This window comes from Rhinolophus hipposideros (genome assembly GCF_964194185.1).
Source record: "Rhinolophus hipposideros genome assembly, chromosome: 11".
In the NCBI taxonomy this organism is placed as follows: domain Eukaryota; kingdom Metazoa; phylum Chordata; class Mammalia; order Chiroptera; family Rhinolophidae; genus Rhinolophus; species Rhinolophus hipposideros.
In genome coordinates this window covers 7,461,761-7,481,396 of record NC_138057.1, presented here as the reverse complement: position 1 = coordinate 7,481,396, position 19,636 = coordinate 7,461,761, and the positions used below count along the sequence as shown (strand labels likewise).

The 19,636-nt window shown below is 39.7% G+C and overlaps 1 protein-coding gene across 2 annotated transcripts in view; it reads left to right on the top strand.

Moving 5' to 3' along the window:
- Positions 1 to 19,636, top strand: part of FANCC (FA complementation group C) — a 256,980-nt gene that overhangs the window by 78,965 nt on the left and 158,379 nt on the right. For both annotated transcript variants that reach the window (XM_081066807.1, XM_081066808.1), the window contains 3 exons: positions 7,478 to 7,719; positions 9,939 to 10,023; positions 16,157 to 16,251. In XM_081066807.1, coding sequence (XP_080922933.1) covers positions 7,555 to 7,719; positions 9,939 to 10,023; positions 16,157 to 16,251 — 345 coding nt within the window. In that variant the 5' untranslated portion in view covers positions 7,478 to 7,554. The remainder of the gene's footprint in view (positions 1 to 7,477; positions 7,720 to 9,938; positions 10,024 to 16,156; positions 16,252 to 19,636) is intronic.

Sequence of the window (19,636 nt, the reverse complement as noted above, 5' to 3'; positions counted from 1 at the left end):
CCTGGCCTCCCACTTTTACTCTCTAGCAAGGCTTTCAAAAGAGCTGCTTTGCCTTTTAACTACCTCTTCATCATCAGAAATGCCTGCCTAGGCCTGTGCAACCATATGTACCAAGATCTTTCTCTGATGATTCCACACTCTCCGTTTGATTCTTTGATGATTTTGAATTATGTTTTTATATTTCATGTAGCCTTTTAGAATAACTTGGAGCAGGAAGGTTGGTTTCCATTATCTGCAGTAGGATTGATATTGAATGAAATTTTAACTAAGTATGTTTACATTGTATATATGTTCTGTACCATACTTTTGTTTACCTATCTTGGTCAATCAAGAGAACTTATTATAGACTTTCACTTCCAGCTATTTTAGAGTGGCTAGGACAGCCAGGTAAAAAACATCTTTTGAAGATACTGGAAGTACTTGGACCCAAGGGATTAAGATCCTGGAAGGAAGGGAAGAATACTGAGCAGACATTCTATAGCAGCTTCTGGGCATTTGCCATTTCTTGACAGCTGGGAGAGACCTAGAACCTGGAAGAGGTCCTGTGCTGAACAATTTCATGGGACAGTTCCATGGGTTTGGAGAGACATACATTGGAGTTCCAAAGGCAAAGATTATTAATCTGACTCCCTAAAAATGTAAAACTTTTGTACACTAAGAAACATAAAAGTAGGAGAAAGTATAAAATTAGAAAACCACTATTTTTCAACCCCTAGTGGATCTCAAATTACCACCAGTAGATCCTAAAACCATAAGGGAAAGAGTTAATGGTGAACTTTATGATGGCTGAATTAGGTTGGCAATACCTGAGACCACTGTCCAGTTTCAACATTATGATACATGAGACAACCCAACATTATGTGCCTTCAGATTTGATTCAAAGTGCATAACACCACAAAGAGAGGATTCTTGCAAAAGAATTCACCCTGAATCTAATGAAACTTCTAGATCTAGCTATCAGTTTGTAAGCAATATAGGAGTTAGCAATATAGGAGTTAGCAAGACATGTTAACACCAAAGGAAAGCAATCAGCCAAATGCACAAGTGTGAGATATTACATAGGTCAGTGTGTTGGTTTTTCCAGGGAATAAATGATATGACAAGGTTTTATAAAAGGGGGGGGGGATAATTGGTACAGATTAAATGAGACTCTTTTATATTATTTTGTTACAAATTAAAGGAAAAATATGAATATGATCATATGGAAGTTGTAGATCTCATTTGGATCTAAATATAAACAACCCAAATGTAAAGGGAAAATTTTAAGAAATTTGAACATAGATGGGCTATTAGATGATATAGTTGGCTTTGTTGAGTGTGAAAGAGCTATTGTAGTCAAGTTTCTTTTTAAAAAAAATCCTTATAAAAAGAGATACAAATCAAAGTGTTTTGGGTAACATGATATGATGTCTGTAATTTGCTTTAAATATGGAAAATTTTAATAATTGAACTGGTTAGTGGATACATAGGGATTCGTTTAGCTGTTTTCTCTACTTTCTGTATATTTAAAAATACTCATTAAACAGGTACTGAAAAAAAAAGGAAACATCATAAACAAAATTTTACTTGTACCACATAGCCTGTGTTTTAAGTGGGAATGCCATAAGCTACTCTCCTTGGGTGAATGTCGGCTGTTTATGAGTGGTGTCAAAGGGGTATACACTTCATTGTATTTGTATAGTGTATTTCCCAGCTGTTAGTTTCACCTGTCAGATATGTGTAACTCTCCCATTTCTAAGGAGGCACACCTTGATCTATAGTCTTACTAAAACTATATGGTAAGGAAGAAGGGCAGCAAAACTGGGGTGCATGTAGATTAAAAGAACAGGAAAAGGGTACGAGGTGGGCAAAACCCACTGATATCCCCCATCTTTGAGTTGTTAGTTACTCAGGACATTCAAACCTACTGCTTTCCATACACATACTTTTTAAAATACTTCCAACTGACATAATTTAACTCTCTCTTCCGTAAGAAAGGGAGATAACTCAAAAGTACTGCCTGGCTAATGCCTCTACTAGCTTCAAGTGCAGAGTTGTGGATAATGTTAGTTCTTCTTCCCATCTCCGTTTTATTCTGTGAATTATAGACTTCAGAAAATTTATCTACTAATAATATATTCCCTATGTGCAGTAGTAGCAGAGGAAAAAATGAAAGAGAAGGGAATTAAAAAAATATATGACATAGGAAACAAGGCATATATAGATAGCGTCCAGAAACCTCACTCACGTAGTTTGACCGAGCAAGCGTAATTTGCACATGATGACAGAGCGCTGCTGGGTGTGCCCGGCCTTGTGGCTTGGAAGATCAGCCCAGTCCACAGCCTGCTGTAGGCTCTTCCCAGAATCCAAATCGCCCACACATGCTTTGGACACTGGGTATGCTGGGTCAGATGAGTGAGTAGCAGAGTGCTTCAGCGCAGGCCAGCTGTGCAGTGATGCTTGCTCTGGGCCCTACACACACGTTCTCACTATGAGGCAGATGGGTAGAAACACTTAAAAGGTCTAAAACCTGTGCAGTATATGTTGCCTTCAGAATCCCCGAGATATCAGCCAAACATTTTGCCTGTTAGCAGGTGTAAGGTACAGCAGTTAGCATTCACTTTATTTTTCATTTGTTTATTATTACTATTTTTGAGTAAGTAATTCTTATATGTGGTATTAAATTGAAAAGGTACCAAAAAGTGTACAGTAAAACCCAAGTTCTTTCCCTGCACTTACTCAGCTACCTTGGTCTCCACACTGGAGGCTCTACTGTTTCTTGTGTATCCACATTTGCAAGGGCATATCCTGACTTGGCACAGACCGTTAGATCACAAGAAACTTCCTAAAGGGGCAGGCCCTGTGTGTTCATGGGATTTATATCCCACCGTTTGAAATGTAAGCAAAGCACCTGTGTCTTCCTCCTCTCCAGGTTCTATCAGCCTGATATCTTCCATATGGTAGACTAGTGTAAGGGGCTGGGTCCTGAGTTGATACCCCTGAGGCAGGTGAAAGTAAACTGCTCTCTCATGTCCTCAGTTTATCTCAATGGAGAAATACATTTACCAGCTTCATAACTGCAGTCTGGGTGCCAAGGGTGGTAATAGTTAGTTCCAGTCAGGCCTCACATCTGAAAGTACAGTTTGAGTAGGAGTCACCATTTGATTATGTTTGTGACAGCCTAATGTCATCCTCATTTGGGGAGGTGGGGGTTGTCTGTAAATCACCAGGTGAGATGTGCAGCGCTGTTGTTCTTTGATAGTCCAGTGACTTTCCCCTGCTCATTCCTACTAGAGGGGTATGATGACTGCAGGTGGTACCTTCTTGTTCATGGACTTCTGGGATCCTATTCCCTAACACAAACAGGAGTTTCTCTGCCGTTGTCCCTGACTCGGGCCAGTAACCAGTTCTAAATTCCCTTTCTCAAAAGGTCTGTAGACTGTAGCCCACTATCTGGTATCAGTTTATACCAGATACTCTATCAGTTTCAGACCATACTCACATCAGTTTTTTGTGTTCTTTGATTGAAAATCAGAGAAACCAGCAGAGGTTAATTTAAAGGAAAAAAAGGGGGGAAAAGAATTTTGTGGAAGGCCCCCATGCTGCAAACAGAATTAAAGAGAGAGCTGAAAATCCAGGACTTGATAGGGACATAACATAGGGCAGCTCCAGGGCTCCAGACAAAGAAGTCTTTGAATGACTTAGTTCCATCCCTAAGTCAGTCTTCTCAAGAGTCACGTTCCCAGCAGAGTCTGGTTTGCCTAACTTGAATCATCACCCCACCTCTTGGCAGATGGCACAAGGTGACTTGATTAATAGACCCTCCAAGACTTGGGGAACAGAGGAGAGATACTTTCCTAAATGAACAGTAAGGTGCTGTAGCCAAGAGATGGGAGGAGAAATGCTCAACAGGCGAAACCAACAGACATGCTCATCCTGGAGTGCTCACGTTGCTCAGTGTTGCTCGGTAGGAGCATTGCTGGGGCAGCCGTTTCTCTTTGTGAGCTGCTGTCCCAGTTCACCATCCTTGGCTACTGTCACGAATGCCAGCAGCACTCCCCCTGACTGCTGCCGTCACAGCCAGGGTACCACTGCTTCCTGACCACTACCGTCGCCTCCTCGCTGCTCCTCCCCTTTCAGACAGGCTGTGCACTAGAACATCTGCAGCATTGCGCTGTGTGATCCCTAAAGCTGTTTCCATTTAACACAGTCAGACGCATTGCCATTGCCAAGCAAAAGGTTGTTTGTAGTTTTGTCATAGAATGTTTCCTTTCTCTTCTATCAAAAAGTTCTTCAGTTTATTCCAGTTATAAAATAAATAAGTGATGGTGATGTAATGTACAGCATGGTGACTATAGTTAATAATACTGTATTGCATATTTGGAAGTTGTTCAGAGAGATCTTAAAAGTTTGTTTGTTTTTATTGTTTTTGTTCATGGTTTTTTTTTTTTTAGTTTTTCCAGGGCCCGTCAGCTCCAAGTCAAGTAGTTGTTTCAATCTCGGTGGGGAGGGTGCAGCTGACAGTGGCCCATGTGGGGATCGAAGCGGCAACCTTGTTGTTAAGAGCACTGTGCTCTAATCAGCTGAGCTAACCGGCAGCCCCCGTTTTAAAGTTTTAATCACAAGAAAAAAATTTTGTAACTGTGGTGACAGATGTTAACTGGACTTATTATGGTGATCATTTCACAATATATACTAGTATTAAATTATGTTTTACACCTGAAACTAATGTTACTTGTCAATTATATCTTAATTAAAAAATGAAAAAAAGAGTTCAATTCAGTGCCTCCAAATATCTAAACTGATCCACACCTAGAGCCATATGAAATATATAAGAAATTTATCAATTTGCTTCTTCAGTTTCTTTCTTTATTTAAGGGCACTCACTTTAGAGCCAGACTGTGAATTCAAACCCCACGGTTGTAGTTCTGCTACGTACTAGTACTTACTTGTGTTGGGTTTTTACGTAATCTCGCTTCTGGCAATTACATACTCTCTTGGTGCTTCTGTAAAATGAAAATAATAATTGTACCCATTTCATAGAATTGCTGTGGGGATTAAATTAGCTAGATGCATAAAGTATTTACTGTATTCCCAAGAACATAGTACGTGTGTGTATTTATAAGCTACTATATTTCTAAAATGGGATATTAACAATTTTTATATAGGTAACATAAAAATACCTCAAAAATTTTTTTGGTGGGGAACTACCTTTTAAAAATAAAAATGCTGTATCTGGAAAAGCATTTTGTTATGGCATTTAGCTTAGAACTATACTTTGAAAAATATCAGTGAATTTTTCATTCCTTCAGTTAATATTCATTGAGTTCTTGCCAGACATGTGGCAATTCTAGGAAGACAGGAGATTTACATACCAGTGTAGGAAGCAGTGATGAAGTGAGCAAATAAATGCCCAGGGTAATTACCACTGTGATAGGAACTGTGGAGGAATCTGCAGAAAGGCCTGGAAGCAGGAAGGTTTTGGTTTGTTGGTGGAACAGATGAGAAGCCTGGACTAGACTGTGGTCAGCTGGGGAGAGGCGACATGGGAGGTGGGAGGGTGTGCTGGGGGTTTGCAGGGCCTTAGAGACTCTGGTAAGGAGCTGGGATTTCTTTCCAAGAAGCTATTGGGGGCGGGGTGGTTTAAGCACAAATGTGCTGGCTCAGCTTTACATTTGGGAAAGTTGTTTTTGTCAATTGTGTTAACTGAGTTGTTTTTTCTCTTTGAGAACGAATTGGAGAGGTGCAGGTGGGACCAAGTAGAAAACCCTAGGGAAGACATGGATGAGATGGGATGCCCAGCAGTCGAGGTGAAAAGAAGTGGATGAAATTGAATCAATTCACACAGCAGGCATACCTGGGAAATACTGAGAGTTTGATTCCAGGGCTCTGCAATAGAGCGAATGCCTCACGCAGGCGACTCACATGGATTTCTTTTGCTTCCCAGTGTATATAACAGTTATTTTGATACTCTGCTGTAGTCTGTTAAGTGTGCAGTGGCATTATGTCTAAAAACACAATGCACATACCGTAATTCAAAGGTACTTTATTGTTAAAAATGCTGAACACTGTCTTAGTCTTCAGCGAGTCGTGATCTTCTTGCTGGTGGAGTCTTGTCTAGATGCTGGTGAAAATGCAACCTCTAGATGCGCCACAAAGTGAGGTGCACTGAAGTGAGGCGCTGGTGTTTATCGTGGGGGTGGAGGTGACAGGCATCGGTGGTGACTTGGATGAGGAGGGCTGTGAGGGAAAGGGAAGAATCGTTTTTGGCTATTACGTGCCATTTGACAGGATGCATATATTCCCTCTATTATTAAGCCCTTTTTTTCATTTTAACAAACCTTTTCAAGACTAAAATTTTTAGTACCATTTTAAAACTTTGATCTTCTTGGTCTAGATTTTTTTTTTTTTTGCACTACAGCCAAATTGTACAGTCTTTTTAAATTATTTTCTTGTTTTCCTGTTGAGTAATGAGAACCTCCTTTCTTGATGTATTGGCGCTTAATTGGGAGCATTTTATCTGTTAGTTATTGCTGCTGAGGATTTAAAGTCACTTACCACTTGCAGAGTAGTCTTTTGAAATTAGATAGCTGAGTATCATCCCTGCCCCAGGAAAGTATGAGTGTTTAAAGGCCAGCACCTGTAGAAGCAACCCTCCCTTCTCTGCCAGGTGTGCTTCCCATGGTGAGAAGGACAGGGCCCGGAGCTGGATGGTGGTTGGGGGGGGCCCTAGCTCTGCCAGAGGCCCACACTCACTGCAGAACTCCATTATTCTGTTTAATATGTACTTCACGTGTGCTAAGTGAAATTTCAGTTTTTGTTTTCTGTCACTTAGGACTAGTAGTCCTCATCATTAATTGGAGTTTATCATATTTTACTAAAATATGACTTCTTGTGAATCAATTGAGATCAAGTATATATACAGCATTCTTTAAATTAAGCAGATTGTTCAAATCGATGCATGTGGAATGAATTATTTTACTCTTTTCTAAGAAGTGAAAAAAACTGGGAAGAAAATTCATTAGACAGTAATGCAGAGATTTTTTTTTGCACCTAAATGAGAAGCCAGAAATGCATATAAAACGCAAGAACTTCAGAAACATTTCTTAAGACATGGATGTTTTATTAAATGCCCATGGATGTTTTTGATTTCCCATTACATTAAAAGACTCAAAAGAACTTCACATTCTGAACATTTAAAAATAGCTCAGTCTTAAAAAAGATATAAAGTATTATCAGCTGTGCTTTTTGTACATAATTAGCGGGTGCTGGTGGAGGTATAATGACTTTTAGTGTAATGATGTTACTCATGATAAAAAGTTCAGATGGTAATGATTGGGGCTACAGCTGGATGACACATTTTAAAATAATTCAAAGATGACTCCACAGAAAGCATGCTATTTTAGTTCCTTGTAATGCCCTTTCACTCATCAGTGAATTGTGAAGGTATCAATAAAAGATCCTTCTTAAAATGAAACATTTTCCCTCTTTGTTACAGATTGGCTGTGTGCTTACTGTTTCCTTTAGTGCTTGGCAGGCCCCTGGGAAGGTACATCACCTTCCCCCTTTGCTGAAATGGCTCAAGATGCAGTGGGCCTGTCTTCTGACTATCAGTTTTGGATGTGGAAGCTTTCTGTGTGGGGCCAGGCCTCCACTTCGGAAACTCAGCAAGACACCTGCCGTCACCTGCCTCAGTTTCAGGAGTTCCTGCGGCAGATGTACGAAGCTCTGAAAGAGATGGTAAGTGGTGGACCAAAATTAGTGCAGTTATTTTGTGACATCAGGGACTCTATCAGATTTCGCCAAGCCTGAATTCGATCAGGGTCAGGGATTTGTGGTATTGGCCTAATATTTTGAAGGAGTAGAAAGACAAATTACCTGTAGGTAATACAGACAGGAAGTGGTTTCCTTGTTTCTGATTTATTATGACTTCAGTCTTTTTTCTGGATTAGTTATGTTGCCACATGAGACTTCCTGACCAATCAGGTTGTTTTTAAATATACAAGACTTGGACACTTGTTGTCAGATAATAATTGGGATTCTTTTAACGGCCTTTGCATTTATTAAATATTGAAGAGTTTGCTGAAATGCTTACCCTTTCCTCAACTCTGTTTTAAAGTGGGCTTTACAAGAAATGACAAATATTAAGGTCTCTTCTTATAAATATTTTAAGTGATCTTTTCTGGTGAATATTAAGATTTTGAATGTTTTTACAATTGTTATTTAATTTATTGTGTTAAAACTTTGATACATAGGGCCGAACCCGGTGGCTCAGGTGGTTAGAGCTCTCTGCTCCTAACCCCGAAGGCTGCCGGTTCGGTTCCCACATGGGCTAGTGGGCTCTCAACCACAAGGTTGCCAGTTCAACTCCTCGAGTCCCGCAAGGGATGGTGGGTGCCACCCCCTGCAACTAAGATTGAACATAGCACCTTGAGCTGAGCTGCCTCCCGGATGGCTCAGTTGGTTGGAGCACAGGCTCTCAACTACAAAGTTGCCAGTTCAATTCCTCGAGTCTCGAGTCCCACATGGGATGGTGGGCAGCACCCCCTGCAACTAAGATTGAACACGGCACCTTGAGCTGAGCTGCCACTGAGCTCCCAGATGGCTCAGTTGGTTGGAGTGCGTCCTCTCAACCACGTGGTTGCTGGTTCGACTCCCGCAAGGGATGGTGGGCTGTGCCCCCTGCAACTAGAAATGGCAACTGGATCTGGAGCTGAGCTAAGACTCCACGACTAAGACTCAAAGGACAACAACTTGAAGCTGAGCGGCACCCTCCACAACTAAGATTGAAAGGACAACAACTTGACTTGGGGAAAAAAAAAAAAAGGCCTGGAAGTACACACTGTTCCCCAATAAAGTCCTGTTCCCCTTCCTCAATAAAAAAACACAAAACAAACAAATAAAAAAAAACCTTTGATATGTATTTAATTGGACATAAGATTTACTTTCATTGTAATATTTTTATGAATTAACGTTTTCATATTATAAAAGTATTATTTATTTTATACTTACTGTCTAACTTCAAGATGAAAAGCAAAATTGTCATTTAACATAGGTCTTCTTTTGTTATATTTTTATTCCCTTAATCAAAGAAGCAAGTGGGAAATTTGAGGAATAATTCATGTTGATGATATGAGTTCATGTCTTTAGAAACTATAAGGAAAGACGCAGTCTATATGAATCACCAAAGCTAACTTCTACAATTGTTTTTTGTAATAAGAGTTGTAACTTGATCTTAAAGTGGTCCCAGAAAGTCTAAGACCGGCCTTGATGCTGAGACAAATGTGAGGAATTTATTGCTGCAATAGTAGGAAATGCTTATCGTTTCAGTTTATGTGCACATTATCTGAGTTTGGTCTTATTTTTGAACTTTCTGAAAGGTAAAGAAGTGGGAAAAGGGCCAGCATGTATATTTTTAAATCTTAAGCTGTTTCCTATTTGGTTGATCTTTTTTGTCTCAGGTTTTAGGTTGTTGTAGACTAAGTATGATGTCATTTAGCATGTAGTAATCAAAATAGTAATAAACACAGATCTGTATCTTTATGCTTTGGCTGCTTTTATTTCTTTTTACAAGTTCCAGAGTTCTTGTCCTCCTAAACCTTCTTTGAAATAGCCCTACTGGAGCTGAGTTAGGAACTTCTCTTATTACGTTAGAATAAAACTCTAGGATGAAGACGAGATTGTAAAGATATTAATCATCCATAATGTTTTTTTCACTATTATGCAGTCTTTGTTATTTTTAAATAAAGTGGCCTTTGCTGGCTGTTAAGTGTGAGTAAAATGAAGTTAATTTTACAACAAAATTGATTTTACCTAAATATGTTGTATATCTTAGTTTTGGTGATTTGGTTTAAGGACGAAGGAAGGTGGATTCGAGCTACCTAATCTATAGTGTTAGTTCAGTCTTTCTGAGTTGCATGGTCCCCTTTTACTAACCAAAACGTAATTTTCTTTTGTAGGACTCAAGTACAGTCATTGAAAGATTCCCCACAATTGGTCAACTGTTGGCAAAAACTTGCCTGAATCCTTTTATCTTAGCATATGGTAAGAATCCAAAGCATGTCCTCTCAAAACACAAACTTCTAACAATTAAATTATAAGCTTGTCTTCTATTTTTCATGAAGCAACTTATTAGATGTATTCTTTGCTCCCTTACGAAGATGGCATCCTTTGTTGTAGTTCCTATATGTTTGTGATGTTTGTATAGATAAACACACACATGCAGATCTGTAGGGAAATAGAGTTCCTTGTATTAGAGGGAAGAAACTCCCCAATGAGTGTCATAACCTCATTTTTAACTCATTGTAAAGTGGTTATAATAATGAAATAATTTCTTTGTTTCAGTTTCGTATTCACTCACATACTGTTTTCCATGTGTAAACTCATTCTCCAGAGTCTAAATCCTGCTTGGCTCTGCCATTATCTAGAGATGACATTTTGGTTTTACACAAGGTTAAGAGGAATTTGGGGAAACTTTGGGGGAGGTGTTCCTTTACTGACCTCCTGCCTACCTGTCCAGCCTCATTTCCTGTTTAATCCTCCATGACTATACCACATGCACTGTAGCCAGGTCAAATTACTAACCATGCCTGAAGGCGCATGATATTAGGGCTTGGGACATGCAGTTGCTTTTGCCTGGAACTCTGTTCTCGTCCCTCATCCTTTTAAACCATCGAAACCTCCCTGCTGGAGCTGAGTTAGGACCCTCTCTTAGTGTCTCCAGAGCCACTAGCATTTCCCTTAATTATAACACTTACAGTGTTTTATAATTGTTGGTTTGCCTGTCTGATGGCCTGGAAAACTGAATGCCTTTCAAGAGCAGGAACAGTGGTTTTATTTTGGTTGTCATCCTAGGGTCCACCATAGGGTGGAGCAGGCCTCCCCGCCCACCAGAGGTGCACAGTAGACGCTTATTGCCTTGATTTAACTATATTGTTAGCTAATGTAACATTCACTTGTCATATTTTTTAGTATTGATATCAGAATAAAATATAAAATGAATGTTCCTCTTTGATGTTTTAAAGAATTGTAAAATTTCTGTCTCCTAGCCTGCCATAGGTCATTATAAGAAAGATGAACTAGATGGGGAAGGGACAACACCCACACTGGGTCCTGTGAGCATACACACGTGGGTGCACTGAACACACACAGGCTCACTTGCTCTGCCCCCCACCCCCAGTCTGTTTCTCTTCCTCTCGCGTCGCTTGCCTCTTCTTCCCAGTTGAGTTGATTTCTTCCTCTCTCCATCCACTCAGTTTGTTCAAGTTCTTAATCTGAAATGGCAAAGCTATCACTGTACTTGGCCACACTTACCAGGGCCACACTTACCTGCCCGGTATTTATACATTTGAGCTATGCCAGTGTTTCTCCAACATCTTTGACCAGAAATTCATTTTCTGTACATGTATGTATGCATTGTACACATGCACACACATATTTCATTACAGAATGCTTACTTTTATTATATGCAATCCATCTTCATTATACTATGTTTAAAATGGTCTTCATGACTCAAAACTGATTTCACAACCCACTGATGAGTCATGACTAAAGGTCTGAAAAACACTGAAGCTAGGCTGATGATGGTGATGGAAAGAAAAAGGAAAAGAATTTCCTCCATTTAAAGGCACCACCCATGGTTAGGTACTTCATGAACTAGATAACTACTTTTTAGAAAAAAGAAATACTGCACCCTTTAAGTGTACATGGTGCATGTAAGACACATCCTTAATTCAGAACGTTAAAATGTGGGAAAGTTTGTGTTGCAGAATCGAAGTGGAATGAAAGGCATCGCTCACTTTGTGCTCGGCTGTTGTCTGTGGATTGCATAGTGGATTGCATAGTGGATCTCAGTTCTTGGTGATAGCCTGGCAGGATAGGTAATTATGGATTGGAGGAAACAATTCCCTTTCTCCAGAATACAAAGCTAATAAGAGCCAGGATCCCAGCCCCCTAAGGCCCTCATTGTTGTAATGATCTAAGCCGCCCCCACCCCGTCCCACCGTCCCACCGTGGATCACACCTTTGTGGTCGAAGTGTGTGTATTCCAGTCCCGGCTTTACCATGGGCTAGCTTCACCTGGGTGCGTATGTTCCCTGGACAGATATTTACTAAGATTTGTGTGTGTGTGTATGTCAGGGCCTAGGAAAACATGGCTCACAGTTTTTGACCATTTTCCAATTAGGGAGAAAAGAGACCTAAGCAGATCAGCCAGATTTGGGATGATGGTTGGTATCTTGGAAGTCTGAACAAGGAGCTGAGGGGAAGGAGAGTTTTACAGGGGAGCTCATGCTGGAGCTGACTCTTGGAGGACAGTAGATGAGATGGGATTTTCTAAAACAAGCCATAGAACTCCCTGGGTTTCAGATTCCTGATTTGTAAAAGTGGAGGCTGGACTGATGTATCCCTATGGCCTTAAACTTGTTATCAGTCTGTGATCTTTCCTTAGCACCTTATCTTCATTACTTTGGCCCCCTCTGACAACCAGAAACAAATTCTCCAGCTCTTTCTGTTTCAATGCTTGTGTTACCTTTTGAACTGCCCATTAAATTTCAGTTTCCTGTTGGAGGTATGCCTTTGATTCTGAGCTCGCAGAGACTGACAGGCACAGGACAATTCCACGCGTAACAGATCTGGTCTATATGCTGTTGTTTCGCTAGCTGGGCACCTTCTTTTCTTACAGTTATATAATATCAAAATTACTTTTTAAGTATGGCAAAAGTAAATAATTTCCATCAAGGAAAGAAGTAAGTCTCTCATAATGTGAAGTGAGAACAGGATCAGAAATAAGAATACTAAGGAAGGAGGAAGGATTTGGAAATGAAAAGACACAGCAAAGAAGAGAAAAGTAGATAATAATAGAAAGGGAGAGAACACCTTTTATTCAGTGATGTTCTCTACTTCAAATTACTGCCTTCGCGGCCTTGGAATCCTTGGTTTTAGCTCTGCCCTCATCATTGAGCATAACAGTTATAACCGCTCTTCCTCACTATTTGCGTCTGTGGCTGTGGAACAATTGGCCCCCAAATTTGGCAGCTTAAAACAATATTTATTGTCTCAAAAGAAAAATGCTCCCTTCACACTTTTGAACTAGAATTAAAGTTTAAAATATTAATTTAGCTTCTATTTGAACTCACAGTTCAGTATATCAAAAAAATAAAATACTAGATGGCAAATGTATGTTGGTGTATTCCTTTCCCTTCCACGCTTTTTTAGAATCCAAACTGGCACTAAGACCTGCCCTCAGTGCCTGCCCCCATGATGGATGCCAGGCAGGCTGCTCCACTCCCAAAGCCAGTGACTCCCAGGGGACCCGGACAGCTCCGTCCCCTGTAGGGAGTTTGGTGGCCCTCAGGATGGCGTGCCTCTGTGCATTCCTAAAGCGGAGTGAGCGCATTAACAGCCTATTTCAGTGCGTTGGCTGAGCAGAGAAGACACCTCCTAACGACTGGGTGCAAGTTTCTCTGGCTCTTCTTTTTGTTTTTGAGAGAAAAATAAATATACTTGACCTAAATGTGCGGAATCACTCAGCACCTGGGAGAAAACTCCCATCTTTTGGGTTCTTTTAGATGTAAGCTCCATAAATTAACTTTTTTCTTTTTTTTGGTGTTGAGCATCTGATTTGTGGAAATGCTCCCCATCAGGTTGTATTCCTTTTCACATGGGAAGCTGCTTGTGTAAGCATATCATTGGCTATGTCTCACACTTGCAACATGAAGACAGAATTTCTTATAATATTTAAAGCATAGGACATAACAACAGTCATATTTTTAATCAGTGGCATTGGTTCAACCTGAAGATCCCTAGGATCATTAGATGTTAAATTATATGATTCTGGAAATGAATTGATCTCAGGCAAGTCAATGCTATATTTGAACTCATAAAAACGGGTGACAAATGAATGTCCTTCAGAATAACTCCTAAGAAAGTTTGTTCAGAGGTATTAGTTATTAGGAGACCATAGCCTATGGATGTTTATGGGGGGAAATGGGTTTAAAAAAAAATACTGTACCATCTGTCAGGTTCCCTTCCTGGAGCAGGTTCTCCATATAAATTCTTTCAGGTAAGGGTTTTTTTACCTGAGTCTTTTGTTAATAACCAGTGAAAAATAATCAGTATCCCAAAAGGCATATTTTGGGGCAGTAAACTCTGTTTTCCCTCACCCTTTACCTTCTTTTCTTCTGCAATCTCATAAACACAGCATTTCTAAGAGTTTCATTAACCAGAAATAAGTATTAATAAAATACAAATGTGGATGGAAAAGGGGCCACATACTAACCCTGACAAGCCAGAGAAGGCCCACACGGCAGGCCCTACAAACTCAGAGACTAAAATTAACCACACAGGATGGTCTGAACATAATTCCTAACGAAAAGCAGGACATGGCCGGTAGTCACATCCTTGGCCTGTAGCTTCCTTGACAAAGGTCAGTCTTCACCTTAAGTGAGCCTGTCGTCTTTTTGCATCTGAGATAACATGCCCTTGGAATGTCAGAGTCATCCCTTTTTCTGGACTCCTCAGGGCACAACCCATGGCACTAGAGCGAGAGACTACAACAGAACCCCTCATTGTTAACCTTGTTTGCTGAATACCATCTCTGTGCTGTAAAATGTTAATTGTTAACTACCCTGGGCCTGCCAATGTAAAATAAGTATGTATCTCTCCATTTTACTTTTTGTCCAATCACAAAGACCCCACTTTGCTTTTTCCCACCCCCTTAATCTACCACCAATGGATTTCATGTAACCCTCCTTACGTCTTCTCCTTTGATTCTAATGAATAAAATAAGCTGCAAAACTGCCATTCTCTGGAGCATTTTCTTAATCCATTGAGATTTTGCTTCCGGGCAACTGTCATCAGTTTGGCTCAAGTAAACTCATTAAAGTTCTCCACAGGTTTGGACGTTTCTTATATCGACACAAACTACAGTAAGCTACTTCTGCATTTTCAACCACACACCTAAACTGTAGTTTAATATGAACTAAGTGTGATAGACAGGAAGGAACCTACCAAGGCCTGTTTGATCAAAGGCCACTCTCTATCCCATAGTTAGAGATGGTCCAGCAAACATTTATTTACCAAACATTTGCTTTTCAATCTCCATGTGAATTGTCTTCCTGCTCTTTGAAGTCCCAAATCACAATCCCCACCCACTTCTTCTTAGCTCAAGGTGGCATATAAGCCTTAATTGACTGACCTCTGCTTCCACTCTGGTCCCATATTCTTACGGAACCCCCAAATGTACCTACGTAATAAATTTGGTCATTTTCTCCTGTTAATCTGTCTCATGTTTATTTGATTATTAGTCCAGCCAGAAGAATTTAGAAAGGTAGAAGGACAATTATTTTTCTGCCCCCAGAAGGGCATCAGGTGATTCTGCAGAGATTAATTCCAGGCGCTGGGTTTCCTCAGCCTCACCTCTATGGCCTCTGACAAAGTCCATAGTTGCTTGGCTATAATTCAAGTAATACCATCTTCAGTTTTTAGGCCTCACGTTTGCTTTCCAATCCTGCCATAAAATTTCCAGCCGGAGTGGGCTCAGTTTCCAAAAGAGGAAAAGAAAATGGTTCACTAAATAGATATTCCCACCAAATGTAAGATTTCATAGTTCAGCATTTTTATCACATATTTGTTAAAGTTTTAAATGTGAGAGTAAAGAATTAGGAACATGTTAAGAGGCTTCCATTTTATCTAAACCATTTGGTACCAAACAGTCCTTTCGTTGAATTTGTTTGTTATAAGTGAGGGTGTTTTGGCAAATTAGAAAATTAAAAGATTAAGTCATAAATATTGACTACTGTCTGTAACAGTTGTGTTGCCTTAAAGAGGTTGAAATTACTATTGGTTTGAAATGTGAAATAAAGAACTGATCTTGAGAAAAGCCTAGTTCTTTTAGTTCTTTCCATCCTCTTTTGGCTTTAAAAATTGCTGCTGTAACAGAATGGGAATTGACCACACCAGGGCTAAGCATAAGTGATCCCAAACCCACAAGAAGAAAAAACCCCCACAAAGTTTCACACGTGGTCCTGGATGCTTGTTCTGTGAACTTAGTAGTTTGAGATTTTCTTAAAATACAATAAATATATTTCCTATAAATATAATGTTTTACATTTTTATACTAGTTATCTTCCCTTTTTATTTGATAAAACCTACTCATTTTAATTTTTCTTTTTTGCAGATGAAAGCCAAAAAATTTTAATATGGTGCTTATGTTGTCTGATTAACAAAGAACCACAGAATTCTGGAGAATCGAAACTTAACTCCTGGATACGGGTGAGAGAGTAAATCTTGCCCTGCACTGCTTTGAATTAAGTTGATTGTTTAAAGGTGCTGCTTTGACAGTCCAGTACTAGGATGTTTTAGAAACTTTTTCAATACATTATCTGGCTGGGTGTAAAGTTATTCAAGAGATTTCATTTTTAATAGTGAATTTCGTAAGACCTTAGGCTTTAGGGTGAACTTGCCCAAGCCTAATAGTGAGTGATTTTGAAAAGTTACTTTCACTTAATTAAAAGAATTACTCTGTTTCCTTCTAGCAGTTGCTGTCCTTCAAAAAAATGGTTTCTCCCTACCAACCTAGTTTAAATACTGTAATCATGTAATTCCTCTCCAGGTACTTCTCTGCCTCTCTCAGAATCTATTCTGTAGTAAAATGAACGTTCAGAAGTTCCCTGGGAGCAGCAGTCTTTGCTTTGTGTCCCCAAGTTGGTACCCGGGCCAGTGTGCTCAGCTCGCACCTGGTGCCCACGGGCTACTGCTGCTCACACCGTCACGTGGTTACCCAGCGATACTAGTCCACATAGCTGACAGCTTCCTGCACCCCCCGTCTTTTTCTGCTTCCTGAAGGGCAGGCACCAGTGGAGAACCTTGTGAGGCAGGGCTGTGGCTGCGCTCACCGCCCGCGAGCTGGCTGTTCTTCTCTCCTACCTCCCACTTGCCTGCTGCAACAACCTCAAGGACGCGCTGGTGCCTGTCAGACTCCACGTAGCTTGCGGATGATTCAGATTGCTGCTTAGCGTTATGAAATCACCCGCCCAGATGAATGCACCTGGTATTGTCTGTCAGCCTGAGCTGTGATATCATTTTATTCACTGCTTGTTTCCCATTCCTTTGTTTTCTACAGAATTGCCAGTAGAGATAACAAAGACAATATGTGTAGTTTTCCGTTAGATTGAAAGAAGAATAGAAGGGATGGTAGAAGTGAAAAGAATTTGATGAGGGAAGGAAAGAAAGCAGAATTTAATTGGAAGGGAAAGTAATGTAAAGAGCTGAAGAAAGGAACTGAGAAGTAGAATTAGAGTTGAAAAGGTATGATATAGAAATACAATAACATTTCATCTTTAATGTTTTAAATTGTTGCTTCTGTTGATTATTTGGCATTTTAATGATGATTTAGGATATTTTTTTATATTGCCTACCTCAATAAGTCCTGACATAGGCCATCTAATTAACATGTTTTTAGGGTTTTTGGGGTTTACTTTATTTTGCTCATGACTCTATTAGCCTGTTGTAAGATTTCTAGCCTTGCATTTTATTCTGTGCGTTTCCCTTATTTAATATAGATCTATTCACCAATAGGTACTTACTGAGTGTATAGCATAGGGAGATAAAGTAAAAACACTTCATTCCTACCTTCAGGGAATTCACAGACTGGTAACCAGGTCATCCGTGGGCAGTGTGATTGGGTTATTGGCAGAGCCATATATAGGTGTCCTGGTAACACAGTGGAGGGACAGTTGCTCAGACTTGGGGGTTTGGAGACATTTCCTGGGGAAGGTGATATGTTAGCTGATGTTGAAGGATGACTAGGAGCAGGGATAGAGTTTTAGGAGCGATATTCCGGTCAGCAGAAAAAGCATGTACGAAGCGTGGTGGTGAGAAAGCATGTGTTGCATTCAGTGAACTGCAGTGCTTAGATATACCTGAGCTCAGATTTTTTTGGGTTGGTGCGGAAGCATAAAGCCGAAGACATAGGCAAGTGCCAAGTGCTCTGTATGATTATAAGAAGTATGTTAAACAGAGAAATCACGTGGCCAAGTGTGAGTTTTAGAAACTGAACAGCAAAAGGAAGTTGATTTGGAAGGGGACAAGGATAGTACTTTGGAAGCTATTGTAATGATAAAGGAGAGAAACCCTGAAGACCTGAATGAAATGGAAAAGAGGGGCCAGGTTTGTGATGTTAATAAATACCCAAAAGATGTAATGGCGGATTAAGTGCAGATGTACTTAGATGTCGGTGGAGTTGAACATACCATTCTCAGGAGAGCGAGCTGATGCCCAAATGGAGGATTGACAGTCATCAGTGCAAGGGAATGAATAGTGGAAGCCTCAGGCGTGGGTGAGATCACGCAGGGGGAGCACCTCGCATGGGCAGGGGAAAGAACCTTGGGACAACTGTGGGAGATACTGGTTTTTAAGGAGTGAATGGAAGAATAAGCTACACCGCACACTAAAAATGGGGAGTCAAAGGAGTAGGAGAGACCTATGAGTGGTTATTCATATCTAATGCTGTAGTGCAGTGCTGTCCAATAGAAGTAAAACATAGATAATTTAAAATTTTCATGTAGCTGCTTTAAGAAACATAAAAAGAAATAGGTGAAATTAATTTTACTAAGATTCTATTTAACCCAATATATCGAAAAATACTATCATTTCAACATAAAATTATTAATGAGATTTTTAAATAATCTTTTGTCATACTGTCATTGAAATCCAGTGTGTATGTTACACTTATGTTTGCATCTTTGTGTTACATCTTAATTCATATGCTAAATTTTCATTGGAAATTTTTGATCTGTATTTAGATTTCATAAAATTTATAGTTGAAAAAGTCAGTTCACATACTCAAATTATACCAAAGAAACCTATAACTGAATCAAGTGTCACTTTTTAAATTTAATTAAAATTTAAAAAATTAAAAATTCCCTTTCTTCATTATACTTAATATATTTGATATGAATAGTGGCCACTGTATGGACAGGGCAGCTGTAGAGCATAAAGCAAGTTAAAGATTGAAAAGCACTAACTGGGTTCAGCCACTAGAAGGAATGGCCTTGGTGAGATTAGGTGAATGGGAGGTTGAGGGAAGTAGTCAGATTACTACAGATTCAGGAATGGCGTGGAGATGAGGATGTGGAGAGGGTAAACTTGGTTAGTTACTCTTCCAAGAAACTTGGCAGGTGAAGGAGGTGGTAGCCAGACTAGATAATAGAATTGAGTTGATTGAACTTGGCCGAGTCCTGAACAGGACTCTTGAGAAGAAAGCAGTAGTAGGAAGGGGTTGAGAACATACGTAGGAAATTGGGAAAACAGTTTCCCTCTTCATTGTACCAGGAAAGCCTGTAATATTAACTGATAAAAAATATGTCTAGAATAACATTAGTTATTTAAGTATTAGCAATCTAAAACTAATTACATATACCTATCACAAATCAGTACCATAAATGCAGCAAGACTGAAGATACTTGTTGGTTAGTGAATCAGTTTTACATGTCTTGGGTATACTTTTTATCTTAGAAGGGGTCCTTTCTCCATATAAGTTTTAGAGTGACATTACACATTAAGGATGTGTAACTTGTCATCCAATATGCTTCTGAAAATTATATAACAAGCCATATTTTAATATTTGTTGGTTTTATTCAGCGAGCATTTATTTAGT